The 23,113-nt window shown below is 46.1% G+C and overlaps 1 protein-coding gene across 3 annotated transcripts in view; it reads left to right on the plus strand.

The window, feature by feature from the left end:
• The window catches only part of LOC130340387 (uncharacterized), a 106,471-nt gene that overhangs the window by 24,187 nt on the left and 59,171 nt on the right, over window positions 1–23,113 (plus strand). For all 3 annotated transcript variants that reach the window (XM_056554171.1, XM_056554173.1, XM_056554172.1), the window contains exons 5-6: window positions 1,538–1,719; window positions 11,305–11,482. In XM_056554171.1, coding sequence (XP_056410146.1) covers window positions 1,538–1,719; window positions 11,305–11,482 — 360 coding nt within the window. The remainder of the gene's footprint in view (window positions 1–1,537; window positions 1,720–11,304; window positions 11,483–23,113) is intronic.

Raw genomic sequence — 23,113 nt, forward strand, 5'->3', positions numbered from 1 at the left:
AAGTCTCTGCTCCTGTGCAACTAAGTGTAATGGCCCATGCACACTACGGAAATTCAGTGAGAAATTATTGAGCTGAATTCTGTCAGCAGATCCATGCCGCCCAAAAATGGGGGGTTAATTTTGTGCAGCATTTACAATTAAAATTAACCCCTGCAATTCACAATATGCTCTAACGGGAGGAATCCGGATCCATATCTGAAGCTCTGCTACGGATCTTCCATAGTGTACACCGAGCAGCAGAATCCTATTGATCTCAGTAGACTGTTAAAGAATCTTTTGCGCTGCCCCCTTGAGACAACATGTAGAATATGTAAAGCTCCAAAAGAATCTACAATATAAAATAGTTATTTTTTTGTCATGGTTTTTCTTCACTGTGTAATTCTGTTTGTGCTCCTGTATAGCAAACTTTTGTCCCTTGTGCGCCATACTCAACTTGAAGTGATGGTTGGCAGCCGCATCAATTCAAAAGCGAAGAGGACATATATTAAAGAAAGAGAGACAAAGACATCAGGAATTTGCAGACATACTTTATATTTTAATTAAATATTCAAATTGACACTGTTGCATTTTTTAGCAATCATGTCAATCATCAATGTACATAACTCAGGACATGGCAAGTCAGACAGCAGAGGTCCACAGGCCATATGTTTTTTGGAGCCACTGGTTGGAGCCCATTACTGTATAATGTTGGTGACTTCAGTACTATTCTAAAAAGTGTTTAATAAAATAGAAGAAATATGTCTATGGGGGATGGGATGAATTCAATTCTTTCTTACGGAGCACTGTATGTACACAAGTCTCAATATATGTGTCCATCTAATCCATTCTGTACAGAGCACATTTATGAGTGTAAATATGTAAATCACTGCACCCTCTAAAATTAAAGGATTACCATTTACCCATTATCTTCTGTGATTTTTCCAATCTCACAACCTAAATATTCATTATAATATTAATTAAAAAAAAGGTTAAAGGGGTCCTCCGGTGCTTAGACATCTTATCCCCTATCCAAAGGATAGGGGATAAGATGCCTGATCGCGGGAGTCCCGCCGCTGGGGTCCCCCGGGATCTTGCACACGGCACCCCATTTGTAATCAGTCCCTTGAGCGTGTTCACTCCGGGTCTGATTACGGACGACCACAAGGCCGGCGGCATGTGACGTCACGCTCTGCCCCTCAATGCAAGCCTACGGGAGGGGGCATGATAGCTGTCACGCCCCCACCCATAGGCTTGCATTGAGGGGCGGAGCGTGACGTCACACGGGGGCGGAGGTGTGACGTCACACGCCGCCGGCCTTGTGGTCGTCCGTAATCAGACCCGGAGTGAACACGCTCAAGGGACTGATTACAAATTGGGTGCCGTGTGCAAGATCCCGGGGGTCCCCAGCGGCGGGACTCCTGCGATCAGGCATCTTATCCCCTATCCTTTGGATAGGGGATAAGATGTCTAAGCACCGGAGAACCCCTTTAATATAGATCTGATGTAAATTGACATTTGTCCGTATGTACTAATTGTTTTTGTTGTCTGTATTGGACAGATGAGGACAGATGGAAAATGGCAACAACATGACCACATGGCATCACCACTCCTGGAACCCCTGCCACCTCCATCAGAAGTGTTCCGAGGAAAAAAAAAGAAGAAGTATCATGCTGACAGAGGCGTCATATCTGTGGAAAATCACATACAAGAGCTGCGGAAGAAGCAAAGCAGTATCGACCAGTCAGTTGTAGATCATGTGCAGTTATATAGCATTGTTCTTCTGATTAATCTTCTGTATATAATTTATATATATACATTACATGTGGAGCATGCTCCCAAATCATGGCACCATGGGAAATAATTCTAATACATCAATGTTAGAGTCACTCACTATTCAGTAAAATGATACTATTTTGCCTGTAATTTTGCTAGTCCAAGCAGTCAAGGTTATAATCTTTCTGCATTTTAGCTTGGTGCCTTTCACTATCCTATAGATCCATACATTTACCAGCAAAATCATTACATGGATTGTGGCTCCCGCAGGGTCATCACTTCTCCTGCGTTCTTTACAGCACATCTCATATTGATCTAAGGAGGGTGAACGTTCTCGCTTCTCCGTGAAGGCTGTAAGGGCTCTGCCGACTCCAGTGCTACCCATGATTTATTCTATCTAACATCCCAGACGCAGGACTTAATCAGTAAATACAAATTAAATGTCTTCATCTCACTGATCATTACTGCAGTCCATTACCTCTGAGTGCTTAAACCCTCATAATAAATCATCGCTGCCCATCCCCCATCTGTGAATTCTTTACATGGCCTTAGATGTCTTAACATCTTTTCTTAAAGGAGAATTTGTCTGTAAGTTTTCAGGTTCCTCATTATTGAATCACATAACTCTTAAAGGGGTTATCCAGGAAAAAACTTTTTTTTATATATCAACTGGCTCCAGAAAGTTAAACAGATTTGTAAATTGCTTCTATTAAAAAATATTAATCCTTTCAGTACTTATGAGCTTCTGAAGTTAAGGTTGTTCTTTTCTGTCTAAGTGCTCTCTGATGACACATGTCTCGGGAAACGCCCAGTTTAGAAGAGGTTTGCTATGGGGATTTGCTTCTAAACTGGCCGTTTCCCGAGACACGTGTCATCAGAGAGCACTTAGACAGAAAAGAACAACCTTAACTTCAGAAGCTCATAAGTACTGAAAGGATTAAGATTTTTTAATAGAAGTAAAATTGACAAATCTGTTTAACTTTCTGGAGCCAGTTGATATATAAAAAAAAATTTTTTTTTTCCAGGATAACCCCTTTGGATAAGATGTCAGATCGCCATGGTCCTGCTGCTGGGGAGCCCTGGGATATGTCATGGCTCCGCCCCTCGTGACGTCTCGGCCCGCCCCGTCAATACAAGTCTATGGGAAGGGGGCGTGGCAGTCGTCACGCCCCCTGCCATAGACTTGCATTAAGGGGACGGGCCGTGATGTCATGAGGGGTGGAGCCATGACGTCACGCTGCTCTGGCCCCTGTATCACCCGTCATTACGCACAGAGCGATCTCGCTCTGCGCAGTAATGATAGCGGGGTGCCGCAACAGCGATACCCGGGGTCCCCAGCAGCGGGACCGCGGCGATCTAACATCTTATCCCCTATCCTTTGGATAGGGGATAAGATGCCAGGGGCGGAGTACCCCTTTAAGGCCCCCACACATGTAAGTGATAATTGTTTGTTTGTGTTTTTTTACGGGAACTGGTAACAGTTTAATGCAGTTTTTCCCAACCAGGGTGCCTCCAGCTGTTGCAAAACCACAACTCCCAGCATGCCCGGACAGCCAACGGCTGTCCGGGCATTCTGGGAGTTGTAGTTTTGCAACAGCTGGAAGCACTCTGGTTGGGAAACACTGGTCTAATGTCTATGGTGGCCTCCCAACTCTGCCCTGATGATGTCAGTGGAGAGAAGGATCTGGCATGTTGTATTTCACCTGCCTATCCCATTTGTATTCAGAACACATGGATGTTGAGCCAAACCAAACATTCATGTGTAAGTGGGGGAATTGTTATTGACTGGACAAGCGGCTCATAGATTTTGAAGGTTTATTGGCACCTTTAGACATTGTCTGAGGTCACAGAATCTTCAATACGGGACAGTACCATGTGAGAAGGAGAGCTGTGTCCAGCTCATCCTCATCTCTGTGACATGTAAGATGATAAAGGTAGATTGTTTGATAATAGGCACGTGTCCCATAAAGGGAGTGATTCATACTAATAATGAGATGCCATAGGAGGTTGTCAGGATGATTTCCACATCTGCTGATCACGTGAATGACATTCTAGCTGCAGCTAAGGCTTTTCAGTAATATAAAGAAGAAATGGCCAGAGCACTCTAATCACCTTTATTGTATTATCCATAGAAGACACATTTCAATGGCAATTCCTGTGTTGAGAGAGGGAGCTGGACACCCATGTAATAAGGGGGTACCATTAGAGTCTTCTTTCTTCAAGGAATAGACTCCACTTGCTCAAGGCTGATGAATCCAGTGGGATTGTCCTCATGATATGCTTTCATATGTGTAATGAAACAAATGGCTCCCACATCAGTTCTGAGTGAGTAGAGTCGTTCTCTTATCCGTGTGCATTCATTTCTTTTTTGTTTTCCCCACATAAAAATAACCGCAGGGACAAACCAAGGTGTACACAACATATGTGGTTTGACAAGATATAAACAGGTTAACAAAAAATATCTCTAAAAATGATATTTTGTTTTGCCATATTGTACAATTTCTGCAAGGAAAGTTTCCCCTGGGGGCACATTTCCCCGACCAATTTTCCTTTTGCTTCAAATGAACACTCAGCTCACTAGCTTTTTGCATGTAAGTTTTTTTGTGCTATTAACCCTTTTTAATCTAAGAAACTGGCTTTATGGGATGCTATTTTTAATGTACTGAAGGTTGAGCTTGTTGTAATTGTGATGGCCCAGTATGGGAGGTGTTACCCCGTACCCTTGCTGCCCTGTCATGCAGCCTCCCTGCAGTGTCCCCAGGGCTCCCCCTCCATCTGTTCTACTGTAATTGTATATTATCCCCTATGTTATGTATATAAGAATGTTCTATCTTTAGCAAAGGTTAAAATGTGATCATCAGTTGTCATGTGAGTTGCCATGTGATTTTTACCCAGGAGGTATAAGGGACCAATGGGACCCCACCAGAGTCTCCCCCATAAAAGCCCCGGGAGGAGTCTCTTCTCTCTCTTAGTTCCTGAGTCTTTGCTGAGGTGCAGTTGAGCCTAAGAGTCTGGAGTCATCGGAGCCTCAAGTCAAGTCTGCAGCCACAAGTTACAAGTCTACAAGTAAGATAAAGTCACAGCTTAGTCAGTCTCCAGTAAAGTCAGTCACTGCCATCTATTGTCAAGTCAACGTGGCCTGCACTAAATTGTCCAAAACCACTGCAAGTCCCAGCAAGCCCTTAAGGTCTCTGAAGTCACTGGTCACCTCCGTGGGCCCCGCTACCCTGTATAGACTGTACCATCTGTCACTCAGTAAAGCTACCGTTGTCCGTAACTTGGCGTCTGAGTCATTATTGCCCCCATGCCTAGCCCAGGATCCAGCGGAATACCTTTGGGTGGTATAGAGGATAAACCACGCCCAGGCATCACGAATACAAGGGGTTAATGCCATCTGCCCCTAGGGTAATTCCATCTGCCCTGCATCTCACACCCCATACCACATAATGGAGAAGGGAGTTTTTTGCTATAGCCTTGTGGTAACCTAAAGTACATTTTCTGATATGTCAAGCCTGAAAAATTGAGAGATTTACCTCCCAACTGTCTGGCAAACAGAATGTTGACCGTGTTCTCTTTATTAAAATAGTCAACAAAATCTATGAAGCTTGTTTGTGTATTGTCCCATGAGTATATTGTCCATATATCATAGGTAGTATTTTACATGGCAGACAAAAGGGTTATTACTGGAAAAAATAAAACCCTGTTCAAAAATAGGCAAAAAAAATATTGGCATTAGAACAGGAAATGGACGTGCCTGTCTGCCATGTAAAAATTTTTATTAGTGGGGATGAAAAACAAAGCCTCATAGACAAAATGTATACAATAAGGGGATTTATCTGTAGTAGAGAGAAACTGTACGAAACAAGTTTGTATGTGACCGCCCAGAGGAAATCCTAGAAAGCCGTGAGACGTTCACTAGTATCCCTTAGTAGGGAAGGAATCCTTTTTAGGAGGGGAGCTATAAGCCATTAAAAATAACTGGAAATGAATTTGGTGGCCGTCACTATTCCTGCAACTGGGGGACACCCTGTAGGTTTCTTAAAAGATTTGTGTACTTTGGGAAGTGTACTTTTTGTCTGGCTCTGGGATTTGTGTACTTTTTGTCTGGCTGTGGTGTAGTGGGAATAAGCTTTCTGCTGTTTTTGACAACAATACCCCCTTCTCTACATGTTGTCTAAGTGAAGATCTTAGTTTGTCCACAATACGTGTCATAGGATTGTCAGAAACATTGATGTATGTAGATCCATCATTTAGATGCCAATCAGTTTCATCATTAGATGCTTTTGTACTCCACACTGCAACAACCTTTGTCCGCTTTTCGCAATTCTTTTTATGTGCCTAACCAAGCAATTGGAGCTTTTTCACCAGAGGTGTTATTTGGGGTGCTCTATGATATATTAAGGCATGGACAACCCTCAATACTATCGATACTACTCCCAGGTGTCATAGGTTGGTTGAACGTGGACTTATTTCCTCCACTAAAAATGTGAGATTATTACGCCGAGCGCTCCGGGTCCCCCTCCCCCTCTGGAGCGCTCGCGGCGTCCTCTGCCCTGCATCGCTCTGGTCAGCAGCGCTGACTGGAGACGCTGTTCTGTTGTGCCCGTCCCACTCACCTGTCCCGATCTCCTGCTGGGTCCCGGTGCGCGCGGCCCCGCTCTCTAGGGCGCGCGCGTGCCGGGGCTCTCAGATTTAAAGGGCCAGCGCACCGCTAATTGGTGCCTGGCCCAATCAGTCTAATCAGCTTCCATCTGTTCCTTGTGCATAAAAGTCTGCTTCCCCTTCCGTTCCCTGCCGGATCTTGATGCCTTGTGCACTGAGAAAGCGTTATTGTGTGTTCCCAAGCCTGTGTACCCAGACCTTCTGCTGTTGCCCCTGACTACGAACCTCGCTGCCTGCCCTGACCTTCTGCTACGTCTCGACCTCGCCTCTGTCTAGTCCTTGTGTACCGCGCCTGTCTCAGCTGTCAGTGAGGTTGAGTCGCTATCGGGTGGAACGACCTGGGGGTTACCTGCCGCTGCAAGTCCATCCCGCTTTGCGGCAGGCTCTGGTGAAAACCAGTAACCCCTTAGATTCTGTTCCCCTGGTATGGCCCACACCATCACCTCACTGACACAGAGGATCCACCACCAGTGTACTCTCCGCATACCAGTCCGGATCCTGACAGAGATCTATCTTTGTATTAGCTGTATTATGTTCAGAGCCACCTATAAGTATCTCAGTGCATGCCTGTCCCTATGTACAATACTACCTACAATGTGTAGATTAAATACTCATAGTGTGGAAGAATACAGAAACAAGTTTTGCAGATTTTTTTTTATATATTTTTTTTATGAAACAATGAAGAGAATGCACTGAAATATAAAATAAATAACAAAACTTCAGAAAAAAGGTTTGGTGATCGTAATTTTATTATGAAAGGTGAAAAACATCTTTGTTAACCAGTTTATATCTTGTAGTACCACTATATATTGTGTATACCTTGGTTTGTCCCTCTAGGGAAAAAAAAAGAAATGAAAGCACAGATATTATAGAACACCTATCCTCGCTTAGGACCGGTCTCTCGTATCACACATATTAGAGAATGTCACAAGGGCAATCCCAATGAAGGGTGCATTCAAACCACTGTTACGCTGAGCGCTCCGGGTCCCCGCTCCTCCCCGAAGCGCTCGCAGCGTTCTTTAATTCGCAGCGCTCCGGTCAGGTCGCGATGCGCATCTCGGTCCCCGTACCTGACCCGTTCCCCGTCTGTGTTGTCCCTGTGCACGCGGCCCCGCTCCTTAGGGCGCGCGCGCGCCGGGTCTCTGCAATTTAAAGGGCCAGTGCACCAATGATGGTGCCTGGTCCAATCTCCCTGATTAGTTTCCACCTGTGCACTCCCTACTTATACCTCACTTCCCCTGCACTCCCTGGCCGGATCTTGTTGCCCTTGTGCCAGAGAAAGCCTTTCCTTGAGTGTTCCTAGCCTGTGTTCCAGACCTCCTGCCGTTGCCCCTGACTACGATCCTTGCTGCCTGCCCTGACCTTCTGCTACGTCCGACCTTGCTCTTGCCTTATCCCTTGTACCATGCCTATCTCAGCAGTCAGAGAGGTTGAGCCGTTGCCGGTGGATACGACCTGGTTGCTACCGCCGCTGCAAGACCATCCCGCTTTGCGGCGGGCTCTGGTGAAAACCAGTAGCTACTTAGAACCGGTCCACCAACACGGTCCACGCCAATCCCTCTCTGACACAGAGGATCCACCTCCAGCCTGCCGAATCGTGACAACCACATTTTGGCTATAATGATCCAGACGGAGTCAGCTAGGGACTCTGGATGGCTCATTTTTGTACTGTATCTGGTATTGTTGCATGGTTTGTCATGGTTTATAGTCCAGTAACAAAACTGATACAGTTAAAAAATTAGCTAACCAAAGTCACTAGCTGACTCCGTCCGGCTCAATGAAGTGAATGGGGTATGGTGGGGATACAGCAGCGGCTGGTTTTTACATTTTCTAACTGGATACAGCTGCCATATAGCCAAAATGTGATGTGAATGCACCCAAACTCACATTTGCCCTCCTTGAGTGAGTGAAGTCAGTCTACTAAAGGAGAGACTTCACATTTGTTTGTTGAGATTACTAGATTACATCTGGATTACTAGATGTAATGCTTGGGGCCCATTGGGGTTTACAAGTGTAACGATTTATCTGCATTCATCTAATATCACTACTGTCTCTTTATAATTTGTGCTATATTTTTATATTTTATCTGTATTTCCCATTGTTCCCTGTCACTATGGTCACCCTGGGCCCTTTGTCTATACATACAACTATGGAGTAACGTCATGGCCGAAAGAAGTGTCCACTGACAGAAAACATTATTGCCCCTCGTATTACCCCCTAATATGGGGCTGTCCAGCTCCATCTCCCTGCACAGGACTTGCCGTCCTAATGTGTCTGCTTTGGATAATTCAATAAAGCCGATGAGTGTTTGACGAGTTATCGGGTTAGTGCTCCGTTTATTTCTTCTTTAGGGTTTGTTCACACTACGGAATTCCGCGGTGTGAACTTAACATTAGTGTAAAAGGGTCTCCACAAGACCCGTTCACGCTGTGGAATTTCAGCGGTGGACAACTGTTTAGCGCAAAGAAAGAACATCTTCATTCTTTGCGCAGATTCCGCGAGCACCGCACAGCCGTCAATGGTGCTTGCTCAGTGCCCCGCGGCCCTAGCGCTGAAGTCTCTTCGGCAGCTGCCGCCAGGCGGAATCTCTGCTCTCTGAATTTAGCGAGCCAAGATTCCGCAGTGTGAACGCACCCTTATATTACTGATTTATCTCCTGTGATGTTTGAAGCACCGCTTGAGTCTACTGTTATTGATGCATATGGATATGTGTCTCTGTTTGGTTCAGCAGTGCCCAGTACTGATTGTTTCTCTGCACCTGGCTGCTTTTTAACATTGTGTTCATCATTTCTGAACAATCTTCTTGTATCTTTTTGTTGCTTTTCTTCTTATTTACTTCTCTTTTGCTTATCTGAGAAGAATTAAAGCTTTAATCTGTTGCTTATAAAGTATAGCCCCATAATGTTCTGCACCTCTGTTATAGTGGACAGCAACATAGGCTTTACAGCCCTAAATAACATACATGAGGCGTGAGACCGAACATGTGCAAATTTTAAACACACATGTTTTTTAGTAAGATTTTCAAAGTCCTGCATGGTTCTGTTAGTTCAGAGTAGTGACAAGGTGACTTAAGTGTTCTTATTGCTGGAATTGGGATAGTAGTACACATAGTTACCTCCTTCCTTAGTTGTCTGACCAAACACAGCACCTACTCCTTACTGCTATGTTATGACATAGTGCTGATGAAAGTGCACTTAACTGAATAAACTGGTGCTGTACTGTTTAGATTGCATGTGAAGGGAGAAGGGGTTACTGATGCAGTGGGTTTACAAGGTGTCTTGTGAGCAAAGGTGAAAGTAACAGAAGCAGCACAGCAAGGGAGTGGTTACTCTGAACTGCTGCTGCCAATCTAAAGGAAGGGGGAGATTACATTCAGGATGGAGCACTGTGTACATACATTAGTAAAAATGCAAGAGACAGCTGCCCAGAACTTTATAGGTGGTCAGAGATAAGAGGAAAGCCTTAATTTTCATTTAAGGCACAGTGTGGATTCTCTGGAGAATGCAGACAGGCTTGAAGGTGCACAGCCCAGTATTTCTCCTGCACATGGCACAAGCTAACCTCTGCCAACACTCCCTAAAGTTGCATGTTTTAAAGTTAGATAAGGGCAGGCATAAATCTGTTTGTCTGTACAGATACATGTGATGCGCATTTGTCAGCATTCTTTTTAATTTGGAGCTGTTTGTATGTTGCATTTTTGATGCTGGGATGGGAGCGGCCCAGATTTAATAATACTGTCTAATATCCAGTGCATGCTTATCACAGTGGCTCAGGCTGGTTCATAAATATGGTTCATCGTTAGGCTGTTTAGACCAGACATGCACGTCCAAGCCGACTTTCAACTCAGCCACGCCGCATATTGAGAAAAGTGACTAAAACCCATGTTAGTTTTGGTGCAAGTCATGTAAGCCACTTTTTTGGAGGGCAATTTGCCCGAATTCTTGCACATTTGCAATAGTAATTTTGGCTCATTGTACACAGGTAATATTTCCTGGAGGTACAATACAATGTTTATGATGGCAAGAAGAAATGTCACAGTCGCCGACCTTGTGGTACCTAGTATGCTGTGTGATTTGTATTGATGATAGAAGAGTTCTTACAGGGCACATGATCAGTAGGGGCTTCATACTAATGGTTGCTTTGGAACAGTCCCAGTCTGTGTAATCTACAGTGCATTTATTTTAAGATGAATCCTCCATCATCTGTCCTCAGCTGCCACACCTGGAAGCAAAATTCATTTTTGTCATTCTACAAACTGGTATTTTAGAAGCCTCAGGGAGCAAATACCAAAGTCCCTTCTACAAGCTCTGGAATGCAGTAAATACCTTGTCTCCAGTCTTCTGCCATCTAGGTATGAGTATGATTTATCTCACCTGTCACCTTGACAGAGAAGGAACCTGTTCCATGGTGGTGGTATATTTCATAACATGTTCAGCCTTGCATAGAGAGGGAGGAAATCATAAGTTGTGGGCTTTTGTGGATTTGTGATAATTTTTTACCAGCCTGACACTGGGCCTTGCCTAGGGACAGACCTATGGTACCATACATAAGGAGAGGCCAGTTAAAAGACTATTTTGCAACCGCTAACTGGGACTTATAGAGGTTATAACTAGGGTTATTACTGGTATTCTGCAGAGAGAGAGAGTAAAAATGCACAAAGAAATACAACTACAAATTGTTATTCAACCATAATACCCAAACAACTATAAACACACAAAAAAAAATACAACTATAGAGCATAACACAACAGAACATACAAACTGCAAGGATACAGCACCAACCAACCACATAGCATGATAAAATGACAATACAGAACATCACAACTTCTACAACTCCATAGAGCTGCCATAGAGCACACTGGGTACAACAACTGAGTTTCATCTCTTGCAGATTGAAGACAATGAAGTGGGGAGGATGTAACATCTATGAAATGCAGAATACAGAGGGCATGCAACGCTATGGAGCCAGAACTGACCAAGAACAGGACACCTTCTTCAGCTTCCTGGATGATGTAACTGAGCAGGACAGGCCCCTCTTCAATTTCTCACCACCTCGCAGCCCTGGTGGAGTGAGTTTTGTCATGTCATAATATTAATAGAAAATTGAGAATTTATGAGGTGAGGCCTTGGCTCATGTTTTAAAAGGGTTAACTAACCTTTTAAAAGTGATTGCCTATTCTCCAAATAGGACATCAGTATTTAATTGTTTGGGGACTGACTCCCGACACTCTGCCGATCAGCGGTTTGAAGAGGCTGCATCTACGTGCAAGCACTACAGAATCTTCAGTGTTTTAAAGTGCTCATTCTTGCATATTATAGTTATTATTATTACTTTTAATCTTGCATGTACCATACTTTTAGTAGTGGTAGTATAAGGAACTGCAGCATTGTCCAATTCAAGTGCAGTTCCTTCCACCGCCTCTACTAAAAGTACAAGAGTGCAAGGATGAGCACTTATAAACAGAACAGGGTGGAGTATGTGATTATTAAATAAAACATTACAATAACTTAAGTAGTAATTAGTGAGGAAAGGATAATGTGGAGTGATAGAATGGGATAGAGTGGCTGTATGTGAGGTGAAAGTGGACAGAAGAAGGTAAAGTGGCTGTATGTGAGGTGATAGTGGACAGGAGACGGTGAAGTGTCTGTATATGAGAGAATAGTGGACAGGAGAATATGAAGGGCATAGTGGACAGGAGAAGATGGAGGGGCTGTATGTAAGGTGATAGTGGACAGGAGAAGGTGGAGTGACTGTATGTGAGAGTATAGTGGACAGGAGAAGATGGAGTGGCTGTATGTGAGGTGAAAGTGGACAGAAGAAGGTAAAGTGGCTGTATGTGAGGTGATAGTGGACAGGAGACGGTGAAGTGTCTGTATATGAGAGAATAGTGGACAGGAGAATATGAAGGGCAGAGTGGACAGGAGAAGGTAGAGTGGCTGTATGTGAGGGGATAGTGGACATGAGAAGGTAGAGTGGCTGTATGTGAGGTGATAGTGGACAGGAGAAGGTAGAGTGGCTGTATGTGAGGGGATAGTGGACATGAGAAGGTAGAGTGGCTGTATGTGAGGTGATAGTGGACAGGAGAAGGTAGAGTGGCTGTATGTGAGGTGATAGTGGACAGGAGAAGGTAGAGTGGCTGTATGTGAGGTGATAGTGGACAGGAGAAGATGGAGGGGCTGTATGTGAGGGAATAGTGGACAGGAGAAGATGGAGTGGGTGTATGTGAGGTGATAGTGGACAGGAGAAGGTGGAGTGGCTGTATGTGAGGTGATAGTGGACAGGAGAAGATGGAGTGGCTGTATGTGAGGTGATAGTGGACAGGAGACGGTAGAGTGGCTGTATGTGAGAGTATAGTGGACATGAGAAGGTAGAGTGGCTGTATGTGAGGGGATAGTGGACATGAGAAGGTAGAGTGGCTGTATGTGAGGGGATAGTGGACAGGAGAATATGAAGGGCATAGTGGACAGGAGAAGGTGGACTGGCTGTATGTGAGGGGATAGTGGACAGGAGAAGGTGGAGTGTCTGTATGTGAGGTGATAGTGGACAGGAGAAGATGGAGTGGCTGTATGTGAGGGGATAGTGGACAGGAGAAGGTGGAGTGTCTGTATGTGAGGTGATAGTGGACAGGAGAAGGTGAAGTGGTTGTATGTGAGAGTATAGTGGACAGGAGAAGGTGGAGTGGCTGTATGTGAGAGTATAGTGGACAGGAGAAGGTGAAGTGGTTGTATGTGAGAGTATAGTGCACAGGAGAAGGTGAAGTGGCTGTATGTGAGAGTATAGTGGACAGGAGAAGGTGGAGTGGCTGTATGTGAGGTGATAGTGGACAGGAGAAGGTGGAGTGGCTGTATGTGAGAGTAAAGTGGACAGAAGAAGATGAAGGGTATAGTGGACAGGAGAAGATAAAGTGGTTGTATGTGAGGGGATAGTGGACAGGAGAAGATGGAGTGGGTATATGTGAGGGGATAGTGGACAGGAGAAGATGGAGTGGCTGTATGTAAGGGGATAGTGGACAGAAGAAGATGGAGTGGTTGTATATGAGAGTATAGTGTACAGGAGAAGATGGAGTGGCTGTATGTGAGGTGATAGTGGACAGGAGACGATGGAGTGGTTGTATATGAGAGTATAGTAGACAGGAGAAGATGGAGTGGGTATATGTGAGAGTATAGTGGACAGGAGAAGATGGAGTGAGTATATGTGAGAGTATAGTGGACAGGAGAAGATGGAGTGAGTGTATGTGAGGGGATAGTGGACAGGAGAAGATGGGGTGGGTGTATGTGAGGTGATAGTGGGCAGGAGAAGATGGAGTGGGTGTATGTGAGGGGATAGTGTACAGGAGAAGATGGAGTGGGTGTATGTGAGGTGATAGTGGACAGGAGAAGATGGAGTGGGTGTATGTGAGGTGATAGTGGACAGAAGAAGGTAAAGTGGCTGTATGTGAGGGGATAGTGGACAGGAGAAGGTAAAGTGGCTGTATGTGAGGTAATAGTGGACAGGAGAAGATGGAGTGGCTGTATGTGAGAGTATAGTGGACAGGAGAAGATGGAGTGAGTGTATGTGAGGGGATAGTGGACAGGAGAAGATGGAGTGAGTGTATGTGAGGGGATAGTGGACAGGAGAAGGTGGAGTGGCTGTATGTGACAATATAGTGGACAGGAGAAGATGGAGTGGCTGTATGTGAGGGGATAGTGGACAGGAGAAGATGGAGTGGCTGTATGTGACAATATAGTGGACAGGAGAAGATGGAGTGGCTGTATGTGACAATATAGTGGACAGGAGAAGATGGAGTGGCTGTATGTGAGGGAATAGTGGACAGGAGAAGATGGAGTGGCTGTATGTGAGGTGATAGTGGACAGGAGAAGATGGGGTGGGTGTATGTGAGGTGATAGTGGGCAGGAGAAGATGGAGTGGGTGTATGTGAGGGGATAGTGTACAGGAGAAGATGGAGTGGGTGTATGTGAGGTGATAGTGGACAGGAGAAGATGGAGTGGGTGTATGTGAGGTGATAGTGGACAGAAGAAGATGGAGGGGCTGTATGTGAGGGAATAGTGGACAGGAGAAGATGGAGTGGGTGTATGTGAGGGGATAGTGGACAGGAGACGATGGAGTGGGTGTATGTGAGGTGATAGTGGACAGGAGAAGATGGAGTGGCTGTATGTGAGGTGATAGTGGACAGGAGAAGATGGAGTGGGTGTATGTGAGGTGATAGTGGACAGGAGAAGATGGAGTGGGTGTATGTGAGGTGATAGTAGACAGGAGAAGATGGAGTGGGTGTATGTGAGGGGATAGTGGACAGGAAAAGATAAAGTGGGTGTATGTAAGGGGATAGTGGACAGGAGAAGATGGAGTGAGTGTATGTGAGAGTATAGTGGACAGGAGAAGATGGAGTAGCTGTATGTGAGAGTATAGTGGACAGGAGAAGATGGAGTGGCTGTATGTGAGAGTATAGTGGACAGGAGAAGATGGAGTGGCTGTATGTGAGAGTATAGTGGACAGGAGAAGGTGGAGTGGCTGTATGTGCAATTATAGTGGACAGGAGAAGGTGGAGTGGCTGTATGTGAGAGTATAGTGGACATGAGAAGATGGAGTAGCTGTATGTGAGAGTATAGTGGACAGGAGAAGGTGGAGTGGCTGTATGTGAGTATAGTGGACAGGAGAAGGTGAAGTGGCTGTATGTGAGAGTATAGTGGACAGGAGAAGGTGAAGTGGCTGTATGTGAGAGTATAGTGGACAGGAGAAGGTGAAGTGGCTGTATGTGAGAGTATAGTGGACATGAGAAGGTGAAGTGGCTGTATGTGAGAGTATAGTGGACAGGAGAAGGTGGAGTGGCTGTATGTGAGAGTATAGTGGACAGGATAAGGGGGGAGTGGTTCTACAAGCAGTGAAAAGGTGGAGGAGAAGGGGGGAGTGGCTGTATGTGCAATTATAGTGGACAGGAGAAGGTGAAGTGGCTGTATGTGAGAGTATAGTGGACAGGAGAAGATGGAGTGAGTGTATGTGAGGGGATAGTGGACAGGAGAAGATGGAGTGAGTGTATGTGAGGGGATAGTGGACAGGAGAAGGTGGAGTGGCTGTATGTGACAATATAGTGGACAGGAGAAGATGGAGTGGCTGTATGTGAGGGAATAGTGGACAGGAGAAGATGGAGTGGCTGTATGTGACAATATAGTGGACAGGAGAAGATGGAGTGGCTGTATGTGACAATATAGTGGACAGGAGAAGATGGAGTGGCTGTATGTGAGGGAATAGTGGACAGGAGAAGATGGAGTGGCTGTATGTGAGGTGATAGTGGACAGGAGAAGATGGGGTGGGTGTATGTGAGGTGATAGTGGGCAGGAGAAGATGGAGTGGGTGTATGTGAGGGGATAGTGTACAGGAGAAGATGGAGTGGGTGTATGTGAGGTGATAGTGGACAGGAGAAGATGGAGTGGGTGTATGTGAGGTGATAGTGGACAGAAGAAGATGGAGGGGCTGTATGTGAGGGAATAGTGGACAGGAGAAGATGGAGTGGGTGTATGTGAGGGGATAGTGGACAGGAGAAGATGGAGTGGCTGTATGTGAGGTGATAGTGGACAGGAGAAGATGGAGTGGGTGTATGTGAGGTGATAGTGGACAGGAGAAGATGGAGTGGCTGTATGTGAGGTGATAGTGGACAGGAGAAGATGGAGTGGGTGTATGTGAGGTGATAGTGGACAGGAGAAGATGGAGTGGGTGTATGTGAGGTGATAGTAGACAGGAGAAGATGGAGTGGGTGTATGTGAGGGGATAGTGGACAGGAAAAGATAAAGTGGGTGTATGTAAGGGGATAGTGGACAGGAGAAGATGGAGTGAGTGTATGTGAGAGTATAGTGGACAGGAGAAGATGGAGTAGCTGTATGTGAGAGTATAGTGGACAGGAGAAGATGGAGTGGCTGTATGTGAGAGTATAGTGGACAGGATAAGGGGGGAGTGGTTCTACAAGCAGTGAAAAGGTGGAGGAGAAGGGGGGAGTGGCTGTATGTGCAATTATAGTGGACAGGAGAAGGTGGAGTAATTGTATGTGAGAGTATAGTGGACAGGAGAAGGTGAAGTGGCTGTATGTGAGAGTATAGTGGACAGGAGAAGATGGAGTAGCTGTATGTGAGAGTATAGTGGACAGGAGAAGGTGGAGTGGCTGTATGTGAGAGTATAGTGGACAGGATAAGGGGGGAGTGGTTCTACAAGCAGTGAAAAGGTGGAGGAGAAGGGGGGAGTGGCTGTATGTGCAATTATAGTGGACAGGAGATGGTGGAGTAATTGTATGTGAGAGTATAGTGGACAGGAGAAGGTGAAGTGGTTGTATGTGAGAGTATAGTGGACAGGAGAAGGTGGAGTGGCTGTATGTGCAATTATAGTGGACAGGAGATGGTGGAGTAATTGTATGTGAGAGTATAGTGGACAGGAGAAGGTGAAGTGGTTGTATGTGAGAGTATAGTGGACAGGAGAAGGTGCAGTGACTGTATGTGCAATTATAGTGGACAGGAGATGGTGGAGTAATTGTATGTGAGAGTATAGTGGACAGGAGAAGGTGAAGTGGCTGTATGTGAGAGTATAGTGGACAGGAGAAGGTGGAGTGGCTGTATGTGAGAGTATAGTGGACAGGAGAAGGTGAAGTGGCTGTATGTGAGTATAGTGGACAGGAGAAGGTGAAGTGGCTGTATGTGAGAGTATAGTGGACATGAGAAGGTGAAGTGGCTGTATGTGAGAGTATAGTGGACAGGAGAAGGTGGAGTGGCTGTATGTGAGAGTATAGTGGACAGGAGAAGGTGAAGTGGCTGTATGTGAGTATAGTGGACAGGAGAAGGTGAAGTGGCTGTATGTGAGAGTATAGTGGACAGGAGAAGGTGAAGTGGCTGTATGTGAGAGTATAGTGGACAGGAGAAGGTGAAGTGGCTGTATGTGAGAGTATAGTGGACAGGAGAAGGTGCAGTGGCTGTATGTGAGAGTATAGTGGACATGAGAAGGTGAAGTGGCTGTATGTGAGAGTATAGTGGACAGGAGAAGGTGGAGTGGCTGTATGTGAGAGTATAGTGGACAGAAGAAGGTGAAGTGGCTGTATGTGAGAGTATAGTGGACAGGAGAAGGTGGAGTGTCTGTATGTGAGAGTATAGTGCACAGGAGAAGGTGAAGTGGCTGTATGTGAGTATAGTGGACAGGAGAAGGTGAAGTGGCTGTATGTGAGAGTATAGTGCACAGGAGAAGGTGAAGTGGCTGTATGTGAGTATAGTGGACAGGAGAAGGTGAAGTGGCTGTATGTGAGTATAGTGGACAGGAGAAGGTGAAGTGGCTGTATGTGAGTATAGTGGACAGGAGAAGGTGGAGTGTCTGTATGTGAGAGTATAGTGCACAGGAGAAGGTGAAGTGGCTGTATGTGAGTATAGTGGACAGGAGAAGGTGAAGTGGCTGTATGTGAAAGTATAGTGGACAGGAGAAGGTGGAGTGGCTGTATGTGAGAGTATAGTGGACAGGAGAGGGTGAAGTGGCTGTATGTGAGAGTATAGTGGACAGGAGATGGTGGAGTGGTTGTATGTGAGAGTATAGTGGACAGGAGAAGGTGGAGTGGCTGTATGTGAGAGTATAGTGCACAGGAGAAGGTGAAGTGGCTGTATGTGAGTATAGTGGACAGGAGAAGGTGAAGTGGCTGTATGTGAGAGTATAGTGGACAGGAGAAGGTGAAGTGGCTGTATGTGAGAGTATAGTGGACAGGAGAAGGTGAAGTGGCTGTATGTGAGAGTATAGTGGACAGGAGAAGGTGCAGTGGCTGTATGTGAGAGTATAGTGGACAGGAGACGGTGAAGTGGTTGTATGTGAGAGTATAGTGGACATGAGAAGGTGAAGTGGCTGTATGTGAGAGTATAGTGGACAGGAGAAGGTGAAGTGGCTGTATGTGAGAGTATAGTGGACAGGAGAAGGTGAAGTGGCTGTATGTGAGAGTATAGTGGACAGGAGAAGGTGAAGTGGCTGTATGTGAGAGTATAGTGGACAGGAGACGGTGGAGTGGTTGTATGTGAGAGTATAGTGGACAGGAGACGGTGGAGTGGTTGTATGTGAGAGTATAGTGGACATGAGAAGGTGAAGTGGCTGTATGTGAGAGTATAGTGGACAGGAGAAGGTGGAGTGGCTGTATGTGAGAGTATAGTGGACAGGAGACGGTGAAGTGGTTGTATGTGAGAGTATAGTGGACATGAGAAGGTGAAGTGGCTGTATGTGAGAGTATAGTGGACAGGAGAAGGTGGAGTGGCTGTATGTGAGAGTATAGTGGACAGGAGACGGTGAAGTGGTTGTATGTGAGAGTATAGTGGACAGGAGAAGGTGAAGTGGCTGTATGTGAGAGTATAGTGGACAGGAGAAGGTGGAGTGGCTGTATGTGAGAGTATAGTGGACAGGAGAAGGTGAAGTGGCTGTATGTGAGAGTATAGTGGACAGGAGAAGGTGAAGTGGCTGTATGTGAGAGTATAGTGGACATGAGAAGGTGAAGTGGCTGTATGTGAGAGTATAGTGGACAGGAGAAGGTGAAGTGGCTGTATGTGAGAGTATAGTGGACAGGAGAAGGTGAAGTGGCTGTATGTGAGAGTATAGTGGACAGGAGAAGGTGAAGTGGCTGTATGTGAGAGTATAGTGGACAGGAGACGGTGGAGTGGTTGCATGTGAGAGTATAGTGGACAGGAGAAGGTGAAGTGGTTGTATGTGAGAGTATAGTGGACAGGAGACGGTGAAGTGGCTGTATGTGAGAGTATAGTGGACAGGAGAAGGTGAAGTGGCTGTATGTGAGAGTATAGGGCACAGGAGAAGGTGAAGTGGCTGTATGTGAGAGTATAGTGGACAGGAGAAGGTGAAGTGGCTGTATGTGAGAGTATAGTGCACAGGAGAAGGTGAAGTGGCTGTATGTGAGAGTATAGTGGACAGGAGAAGGTGGAGTGGCTGTATGTGAGAGTATAGTGGACAGGAGAAGGTGCAGTGGCTGTATGTGAGAGTATAGTGGACATGAGAAGGTGAAGTGGCTGTATGTGAGAGTATAGTGGACAGGAGAAGGTGGAGTGGCTGTATGTGAGAGTATAGTGGACAGGAGACGGTGGAGTGGTTGTATGTGAGAGTATAGTGGACAGGAGAAGGTGAAGTGGTTGTATGTGAGAGTATAGTGGACAGGAGAAGGTGCAGTGACTGTATGTGAGAGTATAGTGGACAGGAGAAGGTGGAGTGACTGTATGTGACAATATAGTGGACAGGAGAAGATGGAGTGGCTGTATGTGAGGGAATAGTGGACAGGAGAAGATGGAGTGGCTGTATGTGAGGTGATAGTGGACAGGAGAAGATGGGGTGGGTGTATGTGAGGTGATAGTGGGCAGGAGACGATGGAGTGGGTGTATGTGAGGGGATAGTGTACAGGAGAAGATGGAGTGGGTGTATGTGAGGTGATAGTGGACAGGAGAAGATGGAGTGGGTGTATGTGAGGTGATAGTGGACAGAAGAAGATGGAGGGGCTGTATGTGAGGGAATAGTGGACAGGAGAAGATGGAGTGGGTGTATGTGAGGGGATAGTGGACAGGAGACGATGGAGTGGGTGTATGTGAGGTGATAGTGGACAGGAGAAGATGGAGTGGCTGTATGTGAGGTGATAGTGGACAGGAGAAGATGGAGTGGGTGTATGTGAGGTGATAGTGGACAGGAGAAGATGGAGTGGGTGTATGTGAGGTGATAGTAGACAGGAGAAGATGGAGTGGGTGTATGTGAGGGGATAGTGGACAGGAAAAGATAAAGTGGGTGTATGTAAGGGGATAGTGGACAGGAGAAGATGGAGTGAGTGTATGTGAGAGTATAGTGGACAGGAGAAGATGGAGTAGCTGTATGTGAGAGTATAGTGGACAGGAGAAGATGGAGTGGCTGTATGTGAGAGTATAGTGGACAGGAGAAGATGGAGTGGCTGTATGTGAGAGTATAGTGGACAGGAGAAGGTGGAGTGGCTGTATGTGCAATTATAGTGGACAGGAGAAGGTGGAGTGGCTGTATGTGAGAGTATAGTGGACAGGAGAAGGTGGAGTGGCTGTATGTGAGAGTATAGTGGACAGGAGACGGTGAAGTGGCTGTATGTGAGAGTATAGTGGACAGGAGAAGGTGAAGTGGCTGTATGTGAGAGTATAGTGGACAGGAGACGGTGAAGTGGCTGTATGTGAGAGTATAGTGGACAGGAGAAGGTGAAGTGGCTGTATGTGAGAGTATAGTGGACATGAGAAGGTGAAGTGGCTGTATGTGAGAGTATAGTGGACAGGAGAAGGTGAAGTGGCTGTATGTGAGAGTATAGTGGACAGGAGAAGGTGGAGTGGCTGTATGTGAGAGTATAGTGGACAGGATAAGGGGGGAGTGGTTCTACAAGCAGTGAAAAGGTGGAGGAGAAGGGGGGAGTGGCTGTATGTGCAATTATAGTGGACAGGAGAAGGTGAAGTGGCTGTATGTGAGAGTATAGTGGACAGGAGAAGGTGAAGTGACTGTATGTGAGAGTATAGTGGACAGGAGAAGATGGAGTGAGTGTATGTGAGGGGATAGTGGACAGGAGAAGATGGAGTGAGTGTATGTGAGGGGATAGTGGACAGGAGAAGGTGGAGTGGCTGTATGTGACAATATAGTGGACAGGAGAAGATGGAGTGGCTGTATGTGAGGGAATAGTGGACAGGAGAAGATGGAGTGGCTGTATGTGACAATATAGTGGACAGGAGAAGATGGAGTGGCTGTATGTGACAATATAGTGGACAGGAGAAGATGGAGTGGCTGTATGTGAGGGAATAGTGGACAGGAGAAGATGGAGTGGCTGTATGTGAGGTGATAGTGGACAGGAGAAGATGGGGTGGGTGTATGTGAGGTGATAGTGGGCAGGAGAAGATGGAGTGGGTGTATGTGAGGGGATAGTGTACAGGAGAAGATGGAGTGGGTGTATGTGAGGTGATAGTGGACAGGAGAAGATGGAGTGGGTGTATGTGAGGTGATAGTGGACAGAAGAAGATGGAGGGGCTGTATGTGAGGGAATAGTGGACAGGAGAAGATGGAGTGGGTGTATGTGAGGGGATAGTGGACAGGAGAAGATGGAGTGGCTGTATGTGAGGTGATAGTGGACAGGAGAAGATGGAGTGGGTGTATGTGAGGTGATAGTGGACAGGAGAAGATGGAGTGGCTGTATGTGAGGTGATAGTGGACAGGAGAAGATGGAGTGGGTGTATGTGAGGTGATAGTGGACAGGAGAAGATGGAGTGGGTGTATGTGAGGTGATAGTAGACAGGAGAAGATGGAGTGGGTGTATGTGAGGGGATAGTGGACAGGAAAAGATAAAGTGGGTGTATGTAAGGGGATAGTGGACAGGAGAAGATGGAGTGAGTGTATGTGAGAGTATAGTGGACAGGATAAGGGGGGAGTGGTTCTACAAGCAGTGAAAAGGTGGAGGAGAAGGGGGGAGTGGCTGTATGTGCAATTATAGTGGACAGGAGAAGGTGGAGTAATTGTATGTGAGAGTATAGTGGACAGGATAAGGGGGGAGTGGTTCTACAAGCAGTGAAAAGGTGGAGGAGAAGGGGGGAGTGGCTGTATGTGCAATTATAGTGGACAGGAGAAGGTGGAGTAATTGTATGTGAGAGTATAGTGGACAGGAGAAGGTGAAGTGGCTGTATGTGAGAGTATAGTGGACAGGAGAAGATGGAGTAGCTGTATGTGAGAGTATAGTGGACAGGAGAAGGTGGAGTGGCTGTATGTGAGAGTATAGTGGACAGGATAAGGGGGGAGTGGTTCTACAAGCAGTGAAAAGGTGGAGGAGAAGGGGGGAGTGGCTGTATGTGCAATTATAGTGGACAGGAGATGGTGGAGTAATTGTATGTGAGAGTATAGTGGACAGGAGAAGGTGAAGTGGTTGTATGTGAGAGTATAGTGGACAGGAGAAGGTGGAGTGGCTGTATGTGCAATTATAGTGGACAGGAGATGGTGGAGTAATTGTATGTGAGAGTATAGTGGACAGGAGAAGGTGAAGTGGTTGTATGTGAGAGTATAGTGGACAGGAGAAGGTGCAGTGACTGTATGTGCAATTATAGTGGACAGGAGATGGTGGAGTAATTGTATGTGAGAGTATAGTGGACAGGAGAAGGTGAAGTGGCTGTATGTGAGAGTATAGTGGACATGAGAAGGTGAAGTGGCTGTATGTGAGAGTATAGTGGACAGGAGAAGGTGGAGTGTCTGTATGTGAGAGTATAGTGCACAGGAGAAGGTGAAGTGGCTGTATGTGAGTATAGTGGACAGGAGAAGGTGAAGTGGCTGTATGTGAAAGTATAGTGGACAGGAGAAGGTGGAGTGGCTGTATGTGAGAGTATAGTGGACAGGAGAGGGTGAAGTGGCTGTATGTGAGAGTATAGTGGACAGGAGATGGTGGAGTGGTTGTATGTGAGAGTATAGTGGACAGGAGAAGGTGGAGTGGCTGTATGTGAGAGTATAGTGCACAGGAGAAGGTGAAGTGGCTGTATGTGAGTATAGTGGACAGGAGAAGGTGAAGTGGCTGTATGTGAGAGTATAGTGGACAGGAGAAGGTGAAGTGGCTGTATGTGAGAGTATAGTGGACAGGAGAAGGTGAAGTGGCTGTATGTGAGAGTATAGTGGACAGGAGAAGGTGCAGTGGCTGTATGTGAGAGTATAGTGGACATGAGAAGGTGAAGTG

The sequence above is a fragment of the Hyla sarda genome, unplaced genomic scaffold, assembly GCF_029499605.1.
Source record: "Hyla sarda isolate aHylSar1 unplaced genomic scaffold, aHylSar1.hap1 scaffold_59, whole genome shotgun sequence".
NCBI classification, from domain to species: domain Eukaryota; kingdom Metazoa; phylum Chordata; class Amphibia; order Anura; family Hylidae; genus Hyla; species Hyla sarda.